Source organism: Tachypleus tridentatus, chromosome 6 (genome assembly GCF_004210375.1).
Source record: "Tachypleus tridentatus isolate NWPU-2018 chromosome 6, ASM421037v1, whole genome shotgun sequence".
Lineage (NCBI taxonomy): Eukaryota > Metazoa > Arthropoda > Merostomata > Xiphosura > Limulidae > Tachypleus > Tachypleus tridentatus.
This window is the reverse complement of record NC_134830.1, coordinates 93,495,855-93,514,948: the sequence shown is the minus strand read 5'-3', so window position 1 is coordinate 93,514,948 and position 19,094 is coordinate 93,495,855. Positions and strand designations below refer to the sequence as shown.

The following is a 19,094-nucleotide window of genomic DNA, read 5'->3' as shown; positions in this document are numbered from 1 at the left end:
TTATGCTTTTTCTGTTTTTCAATGATGTTTTGTTTTATCATCATTTTCTTTTTTGAATTTTACTACATTTAATTTATTTTTACTGGACGTTTTGGCACAGATAGCCCAGCTGCTTTGTGCCATAAAACACTAAATCAATCAATCCAAACACATTACGAGTTTGTAATTTTTATTTGTCTGTTTTTTGCAAGTATTGACAAAAAACTCGTATGTACATCTTTCAAATGTGAGAGCCTTGATGCAGCCTTGGTGTCATGTATAAAAAGTTAAGTAGCATTCTGATTGAAAATGGTAGTCATCTTTATGAAAGTTCAAATAATTATTCTATATTTCAAATTTTGTATATCAGTTCCATTACAATATTACAAAAGAGTGATCATTGGGCAAATTAATGTCATTTTTATTAATGAAAGTGCTTTTACCTTGAATATACAGGCATTAATAGTGATGTTTGTGGATTGTATGTTACTGAAAAGTGTTCATAAATTTTGGAATGTCTGCTCATGGTTTGTCACAACTTCTGCTGAATTAAGAAACAGTTAGATCAGTTTATATGGAGTTGAACTTTTAATGGTTTGTTTTATTTTAAGGGACCATGCAAGCTATCTGGCAGACACTTTTTATAGGCCTGCCAGCATTCTTGGGAGCCATTGGCTCTCAGGACTCTGCTAATTACAGGTCCAAGGTTATTCAATGGGCCTATTGATCAATCTTATCTGATTAGTGATCAAAAGGAAAAAGAAAAATATCTAAAAAGTTGGTAGATGGTGCTACCAAACAGTTGGCTTCTTCTCGCCAGCAGTTTAAAATTATTAACTGTGGTATATAACTTTAGTAGCTTTCCAGTAAAATAGAAACAAATACAAGTATCCTGTGGCTGATAGGGTAAACAAGTTGGATGGTAATGGAAAACAAAACCTGAGACTCTTTAATCATGAAGCAAAGTAGAAAAGGACATGAAAAGTCAGGTTTTGATATCTGCAGTGGACAGAACATTGTTTAGCACAACAAACAAACATATTGTCAATAATTTGCATACTTGGGTATTTGAATAACTGCAAATAGTAATGATCTGAAATCCTAATTTTGATTAGTTTATTATTTTCATGAGCTGTGACTAATTGATTTAGCTAAAAACTTGTATTAATTGAAAATGAATAAGAATTGTAGTGGGGATATTTTAATTACTGTTTAGTTAGAATAATCAGAAACACTAACTTTTGTTTAGTTGAGTACTTCAGTTAAGCATTTGTTGGAATAATCAAAAACAAAATTAATTGGATAGCCATTGACTGAATCATAATTTTGGTAAAATGCTTTTTTTGTGTGACATTAATTGGTGTATTTGTTGCTCACGTGTGGTCAATTTAACCCTAAGTGAATTGATGGGTGTTGAAGTTTACACATAATACTCTTTTACAGAGTGAAATTCAAAATGTTATTACATATTTGATATCAGAGTTATCGTCTGTTGATTTCACCTTACAATTTTGATCAAGTAACAATTTGTAATAGAGGAAAGTAGATAAAGGATACAATATAAAGGAATAAAAACTATAGATAGAGGCTGTGCAAATGCAATATTCGTATTGTATGATGGACAAAGTATTTTTATTCTTTACACAAATGTCTGTCTTGGTTGATGTTAATAATTTACAGATATTTCTTGAAAAACAAAGGAGCTTATAATGCATTGTATTTTTTATGTACAACATACTTGTAAATTTTATCAAAACTTGCAACATTTCATGTAGATATACATTGCAGACTTGGAATTATAGTCAACATTCTTTATCTATTTGGTTAATTAGCCAGCTCTAATCAAGATATTTAATCTTGCATCATTAAGGTTACAAAGGAAGGCTTAGGATATTTAATTCATTTCCTTAGGTATAAAAAACATTATATGAGATTTTTTCAAATATTTCGAATATGTTCAGGTCTAATCACTCTTCAGTGTAAGTAATACTTTTAAAAAGGTTCAAGTATAAACTTGGATAACAAAGTAATAATTTGAAGCTGTGAAAGCCTGAATTCAAACTTGTTATTTGAGAAAAAAAAAATCAGTGTGAGTTAAAACCTTGTGGAATTGTTTGTGTACTAATGTATTTTTGTTGTGTTTTTTTTTTTTCAAGAGTTTGTTGGATAAGTCAATGAATGGGAATGATTATATTTAACCTGAAACAACTTTGTTTTTATAATGATAGGAGCCTGAAAACAAGTTTATTGGTTTTTCTCACATCTTAATTTTATTATGTTTATTTCCTTTTTTTGTTGTTATTGAAAAGTTAGTAACTGCATATGTGAAATTTGTGGTGTATATAAGTGTAATTTGAAAATATAAAGATTTCATTCATTATGTATGCATTATACTTGTGTAAGAACATGTTATAGAAATATTTTCTTCTAGAGTGATTTTTTTCACATATTATCATTGCATTGCTTCATCTCTACATGTGCATTTTTAGTTTCAAAAATAAATTTTACTATTTCAACATTTAATTTGTGTTTTAGGAATTGATTCATGCAAGTGGTTACTAAGTGATGGACGGTTCCAAGGGTATCAGGTGTGGCAGCCTTATGGTTGTATGATGCACTCCTATACCAAAATGTAGGTAGTTACAATGTGCTTTAATACACACGTCCTTTACTGTATATAATTGTCTCTATAAATGTATTGAATAAGCATGCAGGTGATCATAATTGCAAATTTTATAACTGATAATATTAAGTTTTATGTTTCTTTCATGAATGTATATCATTCATTATAACAGTCCTTGTGTTTTGCAAGAAATTTCATATTTATCTAGAGTGACTTGTCACTCTCATTTAAACATAGGTGAAGCCATAATTTTGAGACACAGCCTGTTCTACCATTGAAGGGCATGCTTGCACATTTAAAGTTTTAACCAGTAACACCCTGAACAGAACAGATATCTCCCAAAGAATAAAATAGAACAAAAGCTATTCAAGCAAGATAAATATAATGTTTTGTTTTTAACCATGTGTGATGAAACCTGCACATGAGGGATAAACTCTCAGTAAGCACTGTTGTTATTTATAATACAGGAAAGTAGAAACATGTTATATGTTATCTGTATGCTGTATTTTCTTTTCTTCCTTGCTTCAGGCTAATTCTCAAACCACTGATTTCTTCATAAGACTTACAAACTTCAATCTCACGTTCTGTCCAACGAGTGCATTACGTTTTGCTCCTGTAAACACTTAAAATAGAGACTAAAATGTGAATTACCAACTATGTTATGATGGTCATTTTACTGATATTCAGTGATAACAAAGTTCTTTAATTAAATTTGAAAATAACTAAAGCATCACAACATCTGCTGTTTGACCTGTCTGTAACTAGAGAGTTAACAAAGAAAATACAATACATAGTCATGTTTTTATTGGTGTAAGTCATAATAACTAATTGAAACTGATAGAATTACCATTTAACATACAAATACAGAGATGCCAACCATTACAATTTTGGTGTGTACATTACGACTTGTTGCAACTCCCAAATTATTGTATATTATATAGGCCTGTACAATAAAGTGATAAAGTGTTCCCCCAGGGCTTGAAAGGGGTGAAAAGAAAATTTCTAGTGAGATACAAATAAATTTTGATAATAAATAAAAGACACGGTCCAAATGGCTACTTACAATAATCATGTTTGTGCTGAAATAATAAAAAATATTTGTATCTTCGATGTCTACCAATAGTTTGAGTGCAGTGCTTCTCCATACTGGGTACATGGGGGAATCCATAGTTACATCATCAGTGCTTCTCAGCCAATCAGCACTCACGTGGATGGGTATTTCTAGTTTTCTAAGCAGCATAGAAACACTAATGCAGTCATTCACAAGATGGAAAAAAAGAGGCCTCGTTCACCAGATTGTCTTGTTTCTGGCAAATCTAAAAGGACTGAAACTGTGAAAGGGCTCTGTCTACAATCATTATGCTCAGTCATTTGAAATAGCATCTCTACAAATATAATACATAAAGAAAACTTATTTAACACAAATGCAATCATGCAACACAAAACCCTTTAACCAAAATATGTGACAGAAAATACAAAAACAAAATCATCAACATTTATGAAAAAGAATAGGAACAGTCCTTAATGTTGTACACATTATCTTTTAACAAAAATTAAGACAAGAATCAAATGTATTATACACGTTGAAATTGTCCGTTACACTAATTGTTTACCAGTGCTGGAGCTTTGCTGTACTAGCTATCAAAATTATTTACCGATCTAATGTTTACTCAGAAAGCCAACAGTAGCTTAAGAACATTCTGATTTTTGTGTATAGCATTATTTTATGTTCTGAATTGCATATTTGAATTTATAAAAAAATTGTTTTGAGACATCAGTTTTTGTCTTGATGAGTCTGATTCTTTACAAGAGGTGTCTATTACTCACTGGTGATAAATTTCAACAGTAAATAAACAAAGTACACGGGAAAAATGTAAATATTTTTTCTGGATGCACCAGACATTAGTAATTCTCCATTCTGAGTTATTGATTTTATTGGTATTGAAGTCTGACATTCAGTAGAGGATTTTTCTGTCACTGAATAATTCTTTCATAATCATCTCCTTGCAGTGAGTGACTCTCACTCTTTGTTATAAGTCCTTTAAGCTGTGTAAAGATGCCATTTTCTTCAGTACAATGCCCCTTGAAAGTTAAACATATAGAGTCCAGATAAATGGCAGTTCACACTTTAGCAGAAATAGCTAACTCCTCAGTAAAATAACCCGTGGTTATGACACTAACATTTTCATTTCTATCCACTGTCTGATTTATTAAAGTAAACTTGCTTTATGCAAGAGCAGTAGGATAGGTTTGTAGAATAACAGGAGGTTTGATCAGGATATGTATTAAAGAATAATACCGAAGCTGAATAACTGGATTGTGAGAATGAAAGAATGAGATTAGCACAGATTAAGATTTGAAATGAATAGTTTTTGTTAAAGCACTAGTCATAAACTTAGTGTGTGTTTGCTTTGGAAGTTGGATTATGATTTTCAGTGGATCTTTTTTCAAATCACTTACTCATCATCATAATTTTGTGCAAGACAGTAAATAGAATGTTCCTTGCTTTGTAAGAAATTTTGCATTTATCTAGAAAGAGTAGAGCTATTCATATGTCTGATCATCATCATTCAAACATATGTGATGTTCTAACCCTGAGGCATTGCCTGTTCTACCACTGAAGGACATTGTTGATATTCATGAAAAAAGGCAGCTAAAATGAGAAATTTAATACTTTCTCATTGATGTGTTATGTGAAGCCTGCACATTTATTAGGACAAAGACTAAATCCAAAATAAACACTTAAAATACATGAAGATAGAAATGCATAGTATATTTATGTATTACACATATATGTGATTTAAATAAAGCAAATATTCCTTTTGCTGTTGCTTTTCTATTTATATTTAAAGTACAAGAAAACATATTTAAAGTATTTAGAATCCGGGATAGACAAAAGTATTGAAGTTTCATTACAAGTTATTGTGTAATTTTTTGTTTTGTAGTGATACAAGAATGTGTATGAGATACATAGCCTACTGGGGAGCAAAAAATCACATAGTATTTATTGGTGACTCAAGATTGCGTTATATTTACTACAAACTTGTCAACACTATCAGATCAAAGGAAGAAAAAGAAGATGAGCCTGCACATAAAGACCTTCATTTCTCAGATCCTGATATCAGATGGAATTTGGTGTGTATAATGCATTAATTTTTGTTTTGTTTGGATGTACCATTTAGTATAATTTTTGTTTGATGGACATGCATAGGATACAGCAGTCTTAATGTTTTTTCAACTTCTGTTTTGTTTCTCCAATAAACTATTTAAAATAGTTAACATCTGAAGCTTTGGACAGTAGAAGTAATATAAAAATATGGAGGTTTATATTGAATGTTCAATCATTTTTAGCTTAAAATTTCTGTGCTTTATTATATCTTTTGAAATGTGTTACTTAACATTTTATGATTTGTGTTGTGTTGCTGGAATACAAGTGAGTTAAGAACTACAACAATTTGAAGAATTTTTTCTATATGTGAAAACTGTTGTAAAATAACTGTAGAGGTACTTGTATTAGGTTTTCTGTAGCTAATCACCTTGAAATTGATTGTCAACAAACAATATGAAATTCATTATGGGTGGAACCTAGTGTGTGTATTATTTAATTTGGATTTTGTACCTTTTAAGAATAGTAATGTTTCTGTTGCTGATAGTGTGCCTTAAATTGAATATTAGATATACTGTGAATAAATTAAATATTCATTCACAAGCTATATAAAAATTGTCAAGAACATGAAAACATGTACAATTTCCCATTCCAAGAAAAAAAGATGTAATTGCCTAATTAAAAAATTTAAACAAATTTAAGGAGGTTTTTATAAAGTGATATTCTCAACTGCACTGATTTTCCTTAACCCTATAATGATAATGCCATTTTTAAAACCTTTGCTGTGCATGTTATATTCACAATTTAATTAAACCACCTACCTATTCAAGTATTTTAATGAGTACATTCCAAGAACTTTTGTGCCAAAGCAAACCTTGTGAAAGTTCATTAGTTTAAAATAAACCACATCCACTTGTGAAGTAAAAGTGACAGTTTTAAATTGAATAGCATACTTAAACTAATAGAAAGAGCTGATTTTGAAGAATAATATTAATGTTGGCGATATTGGTGCCAACCTTTGCTGTGCATGTTATATTCACAATTTAATTAAACCACCTACCTATTCAAGTATTTTAATGAGTACATTCCAAGAACTTTTGTGCCAAAGCAAACCTTGTGAAAGTTCATTAGTTTAAAATAAACCACATCCACTTGTGAAGTAAAAGTGACAGTTTTAAATTGAATAGCATACTTAAACTAATAGAAAGAGCTGATTTTGAAGAATAATATTAATGTTGGCGATATAGGTATAAAATTCCTCTGTGTATTGTTGAACATTGGTGTCCCTAGTGCTTGGCTGTTTTTCTTGCCTCATACATATTTGTTTGATATATATATAATTAAATTGCATTTAGGATTTACTTTTATACTTTAGTTAATTATGTAGTATGTCTGTTTCAAAAATAAAGTTTGAAATGATAAATTATTTTTAAAATTTATTCCATGATTTTCTTTGCTCAGCCAGTTTCCATAAAGTTAGCAAGTGCATCCCCTATTTTGTCAGGGGATCTTAATGAGCATAATCCCCTCTGGGGTAGTTCTAGTATTGATGCGAGGGATCGTGCCATGCTCCTGAATCACAACCTGTCTCTGTTCAATACTGGCTCTTACACTTATTTTCATGCATCGAGTTAGTCATTTACTGCTATAGATCTTTCTATCTGCTCCCCTTTACTTTTCACTTGCTTTTCTTGGGAGGTTGACATCAATCCAAGGGGTAGTGATCATTTTTCTCTCGTATTAAGAGATATTGGATGTGGTCAATGCCACCTGATCTGTGTGCTTCAGTGGAAGTTGGACCAGGCCAACTGGTCCTCTTTCACTGCTTTCTAGGAACTTGATCCTGCCATCTTATATAAATCATTGATAGATGATTGTGCAGCAGCAGTAACTAACTGTATTCTTGGCTTTCACTAGAAAAATAACTCTCTTAGCCACTGTGGCTAAACAAAGTAATTTTCTTTTAGCCACAGTGACAGTTGTTTAGCCACAATTTAAGGTCGCCAAAAACTTTGTGGTGCATGACTTTTAATATGTATCAATTCCATCCAGTAAAAAATAGTTGTTATTATGTGAAAATCTACAAGACATTAAGTTTTGTACTATTTTTTATTCCTCAGCAATCTTCCCGCCAAAAAAAAACAAAAAAACAAAATAAACATGATAAAGAGGAAAATAAAGAGATACATTTCTCAAAATAACACAGAAACAAAAAAAAATGATTTAAAATTAGAATACGGTAGCATGACTAGTAAGTAGATAAATCCAATGGCAGCTCTTCAGCCAAATCATTCTCAACAGAAGATGTGGTAGAAGTTGACACCTGAGGTTCCGAAGCACATTTCTTCAACAGAGAATGGTACCAACGTCTGTCTTTGTAAGTGACCCAGTATCTGAATGCAGAGTTGAAGTTAAAATGATCTAATGGTTTGGACTCCATGGATAAGTTCAGTAACATTTCTGTCTTGGCCACAGACGGACTGCTCGTGGCATCTGTTTTGATGCTGTTGCACCTGCTAATTCCCTGCTCACAGTCAACAGGTGTAACTGGAATTATTAATCCAATTGCTGCAAGCTGAGACAAATTTGGAAAAGTTTGACGGGTCTGATGGATGTATTCCTTGTAGAAGCTCTTCATGTTTCTGTTTTTGTGAGCATCCTGTTCCATTATGTTCCTTAGTAGCAGCCATTCAGTCAGTGCCTTATCCTCATTGACGAAAGGAGAGAAGTGCTGGATGAGTTTCTTCAGGTCATCTTCATCAGATACTGCTCTGCTGTGACATGGACTAAATATTGAAAAAAGGACATGATGGTTAGTGTCTGGGAATGCTACTTGTAGTCTTGTGACCACCTCTTCAACAAATGACTCAGCAGCTGATCTGTACTTTTCACGTTGTTTATCAATATCTTTGATGTTATGGCCTCTGAAAGAATTGTAACCACTGGCATCAGGAGCTTGTGGGAGTTCCTTCAGTGCAGTCTATGTGTAAGGACCAGGGATTTGTACCAGCGACTGAATTGTCAGAATTGACCCATCAATAATTGCTTTAGCCTGATCATAAGATAAATCAGTTCTCTGTAGAGATCTTGACAAAAGTCCAACAATGCCAACAGCATCAGCTAAAAAATGTGTCATCATGACAAAGCTGTAACATGACATTTACTGGACTAGACTCAGCCTGGAATACAACGTTTCATTGCTACGACCTGCAGGCAGCTTATCACAGATGCAATACAGTTGAATAGTGCTTGGACGGAATCATTAAAAGAGAGCCATAGTGTGAAGAACACTTGCTTGATGTTGTTGCTTTTCTCTCCATGCAATGCTTTGCTCTCTTTCAGAACCTGACACAACTTGAGAAAATATTTCAGGCTTTTTTGCAAACTGGTTCAAAACTGAAATGTACTTCACAAGGTATGGCACCTGGTTTGCTGCCTTTTCAGCTGCCAACTGTAAATTGTGTGCCAAACAATGACTTGTTATTATCCAGGGGCATTTCACCTTACATTTTGTAGCAACACCTGTTTTTATTCCCACCATGACATTTGCACCATCAGTTGCAAGTCCAACCAAGTCAACATCAAACAATCCTCGATCTGCCATGACTGAGCACATTGTGTTGCAGATAGAATCAGCTCCAGTGTTGTCAGTTCACGCACAGCTAGGAAACGACTTGTAACCTCACCTAATGATGAAAGATACCTGATATAAATTATCAGTATGGAGGTGTATCCTGCATCAGTTGCTTCATCTGCTTCAAGAGCAAAAAATGGAAAAGGCGATGCCCAAAAGCTGCCTGCATTTCATCCTGAACTACATGATTTAGGGCACTGTACATATCATTCAGAGACTGGCTGTGGGTGTATATGAAGCTCTCTGTTCCACTTTGTGACTGAGTCTGTAGTTTCTTTAGAGAGGTCACTCCCTGTTAAAAAATATATAAGAATTTGTGTTTTGAAATAAGACCACTAATTAAAGTAATAAACAAAGATATTTGGAAGAGTTGGCTAGCTACTTAATTTTTGACAGATATTTTCAAAATGTTTCATTCTTAGAAAATTGACAAATTGCCTTTTGTTTTAAGAAAATACTGTAGAAAACAGTATTTTATTAATACTAGAATGAAGAATATTCGTATATTGAATACTTGTAGTGAAAGGAAGGAATGAAACTTCACAGTTGGGATGGCTTCCTTTGCTTGCACAAGTAATGTGGCCAACTGCTGCTGTGAATGTGTATGTGGGGTGCAAAGGTGGCATTCAGGCACAGATGGCCACATTACTTGTGCAAGCAAAGGAAGCCATCCCGATGGTGAAGTTTCATTCCTTCCTTTCACTACAAGTATTCAATATACGAATATTGTAGCATCACAAATTTTGATGCTACTGCACTGCAATGATCTTCTGACCATGCATGCTTCACCAAATTGTCTTTTTTAGGCTTAGTAGCAGTTTTCCCAGTGGTAGCATAAATATTTGTCTTCTTGTTGTCCCTGCATAATATGCAATGAAATGTATTTTGTTGGGAAACATGTTCCAGCCAAGGAAACTGTGAAAACCAAATTTCTTTAATAACTCTGTGAAAATTGCGGGTATATATTTTTTACACCAACAGTCTGATCACTGCTGCAAGCTTCAGTTTCTTCAGAGCTGTCTTTTCTTTTGGAAGTGGATTTCCCACCATCAGTTGATGTTGTTGCTTCAACCTTCTTTGGAAAAAAACTTTATATATCTAACTGTTTAGACGTCTTTTTATCTGATCTAGGAGTTGTCATGATCTCAATTCAAACACATGTCGAACGAAACTTGGGATTTCCACTTTGATACAGACCATATGTTGGTTTGACGAAAGTTAAGTTTTCTCTGATTACTGTTTGTGTACCAAGGGCAGAATCAAACATGTAGCATAATAAATGAAAATAAAAGAAATCATTAGCACAGCTGAGTAATAATTTTTTTAAAAATATAATTTGTTAGTTGTCATATCCCTGAAATTATAAAAATACATATATAAAGAAAATATAGATTGCAATCAGTGGTAGTTTTTAAAGACGTTTCTTGTTTCTTCAACTTGCTGGGGAGCCTCTGGTCATTTGTCATCATTAATGGCGTGGCTAGCGATAAAAACCACGAAAGCTGTTAAGACCGAAACTTGAGCAGAATAAATAAAGGAAAACCATCCAAGACTGAAACATTATTATTTTTTGCCACCATGGCCAAACCACCACTAGATTTTTTAGCCACAGGCTGCTTCTTTTCGCCAATGGCGATGTGGCTAATGGCTAGCGGAAGCCTAGGTATTGTCCAAGCAGCTTCTCAGTGCATCCCTGACCTTGGTGGAATTCTGCTTGTTCTATAACACGAAAAGCTCAGAAATGTGCTTGGGATTTTTTTTGTAGATATCCCATGCTTTCAAACCACATCACATTTCAGCGAGCCCATGCACAGGCTCGGCAAGTTAGACGTCAAAGCCAGAAGGAATCTTGGATTAAATACACCTCCAGCATTTCTTCAACCACCAGTTCAAAAGTGATATGGGACAAGATCCAGATGGCGAGTGGACAGTATACTTCTGCCCTCCTCTCTATCTTAATATTCAATGGCCATGAAGTTGCTGATGTCCAGAGCATTGCCAGTACTTTTAGTGGATGTTTCTCTCATGTATATATTTCTTCAAACCCATCCCCTTCCTTCTTAGCTATTAAAATATGAGTTGAACATCTGCCTCTTTTCTTTTTGACTGATCATCCCTGTGACTACAATCGCCCTCTTACATTTACGCTTCATTGGTTTGACACTACATCAGTTGTACCTGATGATATACATTATGAGATGCTACACCACCTTTCTCCTGCATCTCTCACTATTCTCCTGGCTGTCTTCAACCAGATATGGCAGGAGAATATCTTTCCTGATGTCTAGAGCCAAGCTATTGCACTCCCTATTCTTAAACCTGGGAAGGATCCAACAATTCCTTTAAATTACTGTCCAATTCCTTTGATGAGTTGTCTCAGTGAGACCTTAGAGAGCATGATTAATGCTCTTCACGTAGGGTTCCTTGAATCAAACAACCTTCTCTCACCCACTCAGTGTGGGTTCTGAAGACAATGCTCCATGATAGACCACGTAATTTGCCTTGAAACATCAGTCAGAGAAGCCTTTTTGAAGTGACATCTTGTTTTTATATTTTTTCATTTATAGAAAGCTTATGATACAACATGGAGATACGTTATCTTGCGAGACCTTCAATTATGTGGACTTTGTGGCAATTTGCCACTTCATGAAGCATTTTTAATGAACTGTCGATTCCAGGTCCATGTGAGCTCAACACTTTTTCCTTTTTTTCCCATAGGAACTTGGAGTCCCTCAGGGCTGTGTTCTGAGTGTCACACTTTTCATTATAAAGATTAATGCCATCAGTGTACAGCTACCCCCTACAGTTGCAAATGGTCTTTACGTTGATGACTTTCACATCTCATGTCAGTCATCAAACATGAGGTTTATTGAGCGGCAGCTACAAACTGCAATTAATGATATACTTAAGTGGACCACAGCAAATGGTTTTCAACTTTCTCTCCCTAAAACTGTTTGTGTACTTTTCTGCCAACAATGGGGTATTCATCCAGATCCAGAACTTTGTATTGATGATGAAGTACTTACTGTCCTCCTTGAGGCAAAGTTCTTAGGTCTTATATTTGACTGTAAATTAATCTTTATTTCCCATATCAAACAACTTCATGTCAAATGTATAAGAGCACTGATCCTTCTCCATGTCCTCTCTTCCACCTCTCTTCTCAGTGGATGTTGTGAACATTGTCTGATGCTGGTGTTCGGGTATAGTGCTCATGAAACCCTGAAATTGCTCCAATATCATTGTTTGGCATTGTAGTGCATTCCCTCATAAGGCTTCATGGTGGGTTGGGGCATTGAAATATTCTTTCTTTATTATGGATCCCCCTATATAAAATAATATAGTGAAAACCATAGCATAGGTGTATGACTATGTCTTGAAGATTCAGAGAAGCAACCTACCTTCAACCTTTTCAACACTTGTACCTCATATTCAGACAAATCTTTAGGGCAAATGTCTCCCTTTTTCTTATATTCAGAATGGACTGGAGGGCCTTGCTGGCTCTCCTAAATCAGAAAGCTTCATTATGGTGACATATTAGTGGAAACATCCACTCAAACACTGAACTCCTCTTGCATTTATAGGCCATTGGGGAAAAACCTGTTGAAACTACTCCTTATGCTACTTTGAATTCATAATGAGGAGTTATTGTTGAGAGGGATTTGAAGAACATCTTTGAGTCAGAGATCTTCACAGGTTTTTCCACCCAAGGAGGTTCTGCAGTGGTAGATTGTTTACAAACATTTATCATGGAATTATGATGCTGAACAATGCCCTAATTTTGATGTTTACATCACCACATGCACCTGCCACCATAATGGCAGGTTATCTAGATTGCAAGATATAGCCAAGACATGTTTCCATTGTCAGCAGTTGGGTCACTCAAAGACATTATGTTGTGGTTCCTTGATTTGTGTTTCTTGTGGTGGCAAGGACCACGATGCCTACGAGTATGAAACAGACCATTGTGTCAATTGCAATGGCTCTCACCCATCTTACTTTTGTTCTTTCCTTAAATGGTTGGAAGAAAAAGAGGTGCAGCATTTGAAAATGTTTCAAAATGTTACTTACCCTGAGGCTTGAAAGTTTCTGTCCACCACTTCATCTTGGACATATGATGCTGCTGCACTTCATTCCACTACTACCGTGGGAGTGTAGACAGATCTCTCTGTGCCTCCAAAAGAATCATTCTCAAACCAAATGAAAAACCTTTTCACCTCCATGGTTAAAAAAGTTGATGAATCAACATCAACACCCATCTCTGTCTCTAACATACATTCCAGCAAACCCGAAGATCCACTTCCTTTGGTTCTGGGCACTGGCATTTCCTTGGGAACATCTTCTTCTCCCTCTCCAAGATGCAAAACAATCATTCGTTCATATCCTCAGTTGCTGGAATCATCTTCGAACAATAAAGACCTGTCCATTCGACCCAGGGCAGGATCCATGGAGGTTTAAAGACTTCCCTCAATTAAAGACAATAAAGAAAAAAACATGGTCAAAAACAGAAGAGCTCTCCACCCAATTTGTCTACACGTAAATAAAAATGACCACCTTAATACAATGGAACTGTTGAGGTTTACGTTCTAATCTGGATGCAATCAAAGCACTGATTGGTTCCTTTTATCCTGTATGTTTTTCCTTACAAGAAACATTTCTGAAACCTGCTAATACAGTCACCTTTCGGCAGTTTTCTTTGTACAGAAATGACAGGCTGTGTAATGGACAAGTGTGTGGAGGGATGACACTGTTGATTGATCAGCATGTGCCCACTCTGTATTTGCCACATGACACATCCTTGGAGGCCATTGCCATCCGTGTTTCCTTGGGTCATACCATCACTGTTTGTTTTCTCAGCTTGTCACCTGGAGATACATGATCAATCAGGCCATGATGCTCTCATTGAACAGTTGCCATCTCATATTTTAATCCTGGGGGACTATCATGGACATTATTCACTCTGGAGAAGTGCTAATATTGATAGGAGGGGTTTCTCTGTAGAGCATATGCTCTCCGATCACAACCTTTCTCTTTTCAATAGTGGTTCTTATACTTATTTTCATGCACCAAGTCTGTCCTTTACTGCTGTTGATCTCTCAGTATGCTCCCCTTCACTATTCTCCCACTTTTCATGGAGGGTTGACAATAATCCACAAGGCAGTGATCATTTTCCTATAATTTTGAGAGAGGCTGGCTGTGGTTGATGCCACCTAACCAGCATGTCCTGATGGAAGCTGGATGAAGCAAACTGGCCCTCTGTCACTACTCCTTAAAAACGTAGTCCTGCCATCAGTAGACAACTGTGTGGCAGCAGTTTCCCTCACTCTCGCACCTCGTTGCTTTCCAGCAGGCCTGTACACATGATCAGTGAGTAAGACATCAAAGCCAGAAGGACTTTTGGATTAAGTTCACAACTAGCATATCTTCTACCACCAGTTCCGAAGTCATATGGGACAAGATTCGAAAAGTCAGTGGGCAATATAATTCTGTCCCCCTCTCAATCTTGCTCTCTGATGGCTAGGAAGTAGCTAATACATGGAGCATTGCCGATACTCTAGGTTAAAGCTTTTGCCAGGTATCTAGCACTTCTGCTTCATCCTCCACCTTCTTATCCATCAAGACTCGGGCAGAGCACTCACCTCCTTTCTTTTGAGCTGATTGTCTGTATGACTATAATCATCTCTTTACACTGGTGGAACTCAAACTGGCCCTTCATTGGTTTGGCAGTATATTGGTTGGACCTGATGATGTACACTATGACATGCTGCACCATCTATCTCCTGTTTCTCTTGCTATTTTTCTGATTGTTTTTAACTAGATCTGGCAGGAGAATATTTTTCCTGATGCCTGGTGCCAGGCTATTGTCCTGCCTTTCTTTAAGCATGGAAAGGATCCCAAGATTCCTTCAAACTACCATCCAGTTGCTTTGATGAGCTGTCTCTGTAAGACCTCAGAGAGGATGGTTAATGCTCATCTTGTTTGGTTCCTTGAATCAAACAACTTCCTCACGCCCACCCAGTATGGGTTCTTATGACAGCGCTCTACCATGGACCACCTGATTTGATATGTGAGGTCAGTCAGAGAAGCCTTTTTCAAATGGTAACATCTTGCATCAATATTCTTTGACGTTGAGAAGGCTTATGATACAACATGGAGGTATAGCATTTTGTGAGACCTCCATATATTTAGGTTACATGGTCATTTGCTCATTTTTATTTAAAATTTTTTAATGGACAGGAGATTACAAGTTTGTGTGGGTTGGACACATTCCCGTTCTTTCTTACAGGAACTTGGAGTCCAACAGGGCTGTGTTTTGAGTATCACACTTTTCAGTATAAAGATTAATGCCATCACTGGACAACTCTCTCTTACTGTTGCAAATGGGCTCTATGTCGACTTTCACATTTCATATCAGTCGTTGAACATGAGGTATATTGAACGGCAGCTGCAGACTGCTCTCTATCGTTTACTGAAGTGTACCAAACGGCTTTGACTTCTCTTTCTCTAAAACCATTTGCATGCACTTTTGCTGCCAATGGGGTATTCATCCTGATCCTGAACTCTGTATCGGTGAAGTTCTGCTGCCTTTGGTCCCTGAGACAAAGTTATTGGGGCTTATCTTTGACCGTAAGCTGACTTTTATATCACATATCAAGGAGCTATGGGTCAAATGTGCAAGAGCACTACTGAACATCCTCTGTGTCCTCTTTTCCACCACTTGAGGAGCGGATCAATGTCCTATGCTGAAGATATATCGTGCTCTTATTTGATAGAAACTTGACTATAGATCGATCACTGGTCTGTGGTTGTGCCATACCCCTCGGCCTTAAAGATGCTGGACCCCATTCATCATCAAGGACTTCAGCTCTGCACTGGGACTTTCCACTCTTCTCCAGTTCAGAGCTTATACATAGAGTCTCATGAACCTTCTTTGCACCTCTGCTCTTTAAAACTGTCTTTACTATATGCTTCAAAACTTTGTTCTTTACCAAAGCATTTTACCTGGGGTTGTTTTCCATTTTTGGTGTGCCATGCTTTTTCAGAACAGACGATCTGCCATTTCTCCTTTTGGCCTTCATATCCAGGCTCAGTTGGATGAATTGGGTCTGTCCTTGGATAACACTGCTGTACCCATTGTTCAGCCCTTCCCATCATGGCTTCGTACAGTCCTCAAATGTAACCTATCTTTAAGTCATCTTAGAAGAGCAGACACTCCCAGTTGGGAATACTGCCTGACATTTGATGAACATCTTTTTAACCATCCTTCCATTCCTATTTATACAGATGGTTTGAAACCAGGTGACTGTGTGGGCTCTGCCATGGTTTATTGTGGTTTGGTGGTTGCGGGGAGATTCCCCTCTACAACTTCTGTGTTCACTGCTGAACTGTATGCTATTTCTCTTGCCCTGGATCACATAGGAGCTAAGCAGTACTCAAATTGCACTCTTTATACTGACTTGCTTAGTTCTCTACCAGTCCTGGAATTGCTTCATATTAGTTCATACCCTGTTCTCAATAATATTCACAACTGACTGGCTCATTTCTCTTTAACATCTACTTTTATCCAGTTTTTCTGGACACTGGGCCATGTTGGTATTCATGGGAACGACCTCACCAACACTGCAACTAAATCTATCTGCTCTGGCACTATCACTGCTGTGCTTGTTCCATACATGGACTGTGGTCCTGTATTCAAGGCTTGACTCTGTGCCATTTGGCAGTCGATTTGGAGTGAGCAGCATGAAAACAAGCTTTTCCAAATAAAACCCTCTTTTGGACTTTGGCTATTTTGCTTCTGTAATGATTGAAAAGAGGAAGTTGTTCTAAGTAGACTATGCATTGGTCACAGTTTTTTAATTGATCATGAAACTTAGCAGAATGGATGGTAACTGCCCATTGTGGAAGCGTGTCCTCTACACTTGTGTCTCCACAATGGGCAGTTGCCATCCATTCTACTGAGTTAGATCATTAATACTCTGCAAAAACAATCAATCAAAGAATTTTTAACTCATCATTTTCGATTATCTGGGACTGATGCACCAATGTGTTGTATGTGTAATACTCAGGTCACAATAAGCCATATTTTATTGTCTTGGCATCGTTATGACCCTCAATGATGGCACCATTTTAAACATGTTCTGTTCCAAAGTTTATCTGTAACATTACACAGTGTTATTGGTGACGGTGACACTGTTTGCCTTGAAAATGTTTTTAGTTTTTTAAAGGCCATTGACCTTTTTCATGCTATTTAAGTTTTTTAATTTATGCATTAGACCATTTTTAATTTGATTCCGTTTTAAAAGTCAAAGTACATTTAGTTCGATTTGAAATTAGAAAATGGCCGTAATGTCAAATTACTTGAAACCAGGACTGATCAGGTGACTAACGCTGCTGTTTGAACTATCCATTAGTTATCCTCGAGAGTTATAATTAAAATTTTGCTACAAGTCTTTTAAAACTTTTATTACTTTACTTTCTGAAAATGGCCGTAATGTCAAATAACTCGAAACCTGGATTGAAAAGCCCAACATTAGGTGACCAAAGGTGGTTTTTGAACTCACCTGTTAGTTTTCGTGGCAAGTTATGATAATTACAATTATGCTACAGAAACTACTTTACAACTTGTATTACTGTAGTTTTTCTCTTACAGCTGTAGACCAGCTGTAAAAATTGCTTTTAATTCAACTTATGTTTTTTTAAATTACCTTAATTTCTTTTCATGAATTTCACTAATTTTACTTTAATTTTAACTTTTTACTGGTTGTTTGGCACAGATAGCCTAGTTACTTTGTGCCATGAAACACCAAACCAACCAAATAACTTTTTAACACTATTAACAGTATTATTGTAATGACATTGCAAATAATATTATATATTTGATCTTTTATATTTAGTCTAGCTATATCTATAGATAATGTGTATATACTGTGATGTGTGTATCCTGACCTTGGATAAGGTTTGTTGGATACAAATGTACAGTCAGATTTTGTGTATTATGTATGGTGTTAGTTAAGTGATTGTAGTATTTGTTATGAATTCAAGTTACATAAGAAACACATTTTCAAAAGTATTTAAAATGTATATGATACAAAAAATTGTCATTTCTATCACTCTAGTCTTCTTTTTTTCTTAATAAGATTTGGTAATAACTTTTGATTATAAAGGTGCATAACCGATTTCTGAAAAAGGAACATATCATAAAAGTATAATTTTTTTGTTGTAACACATGGATTATGTCAATAATGTTCAGACCATTACTGTCATTGTTCATCCCCACTGACCTGGTGATCTCTATACTGACTGAAACATACCCTTGGTAATAGATATGTGAGACATAGTATGGTAGAAATATTTTTGTATGCACAAAAAATCTTAACCGATTAATCATTTTGCACTTGATAGGTCAAAGTGTTCATGCCACAATGCTTTAAAGAATTGTATTCAAAATTTAATTAAACTACTTTCTTATCAATGTATACCAGTAAACGTGGCATTAAAATGTAGATAATAAACCAAATTCTGTGTAATTTATTTATCATCTTTCCAAGAAATACAGAATTTAATATAAATTATTCATTGTAATATAACTGTAATTCAGGCAAAAAGAAAATAATATACCAAATATAGACTTCCAAGAAATATAGAATTTAACTTAAGTTACTCATTGTAATATAACTGTTATTCAGGCAAAAAAAAAAATACCAAATATAGACTTCTATATTATTTGGTTACAAAGCCATGAACTAAAAGAAAAA

At 35.4% G+C, this 19,094-nt stretch overlaps 1 protein-coding gene across 5 annotated transcripts in view; it reads left to right on the top strand.

The window, feature by feature from the left end:
* LOC143253059 (N-acetylneuraminate (7)9-O-acetyltransferase) overlaps nucleotides 1-19,094 on the top strand; it is an 88,883-nt gene that overhangs the window by 15,639 nt on the left and 54,150 nt on the right. For 4 of the 5 annotated variants that reach the window (XM_076506222.1, XM_076506218.1, XM_076506219.1 and 1 more), the window contains exons 3-4: nucleotides 2,515-2,611; nucleotides 5,548-5,737. In XM_076506222.1, coding sequence (XP_076362337.1) covers nucleotides 2,515-2,611; nucleotides 5,548-5,737 — 287 coding nt within the window. The remainder of the gene's footprint in view (nucleotides 1-2,514; nucleotides 2,612-5,547; nucleotides 5,738-19,094) is intronic. The other variant, XM_076506223.1, reaches the window with a different exon arrangement.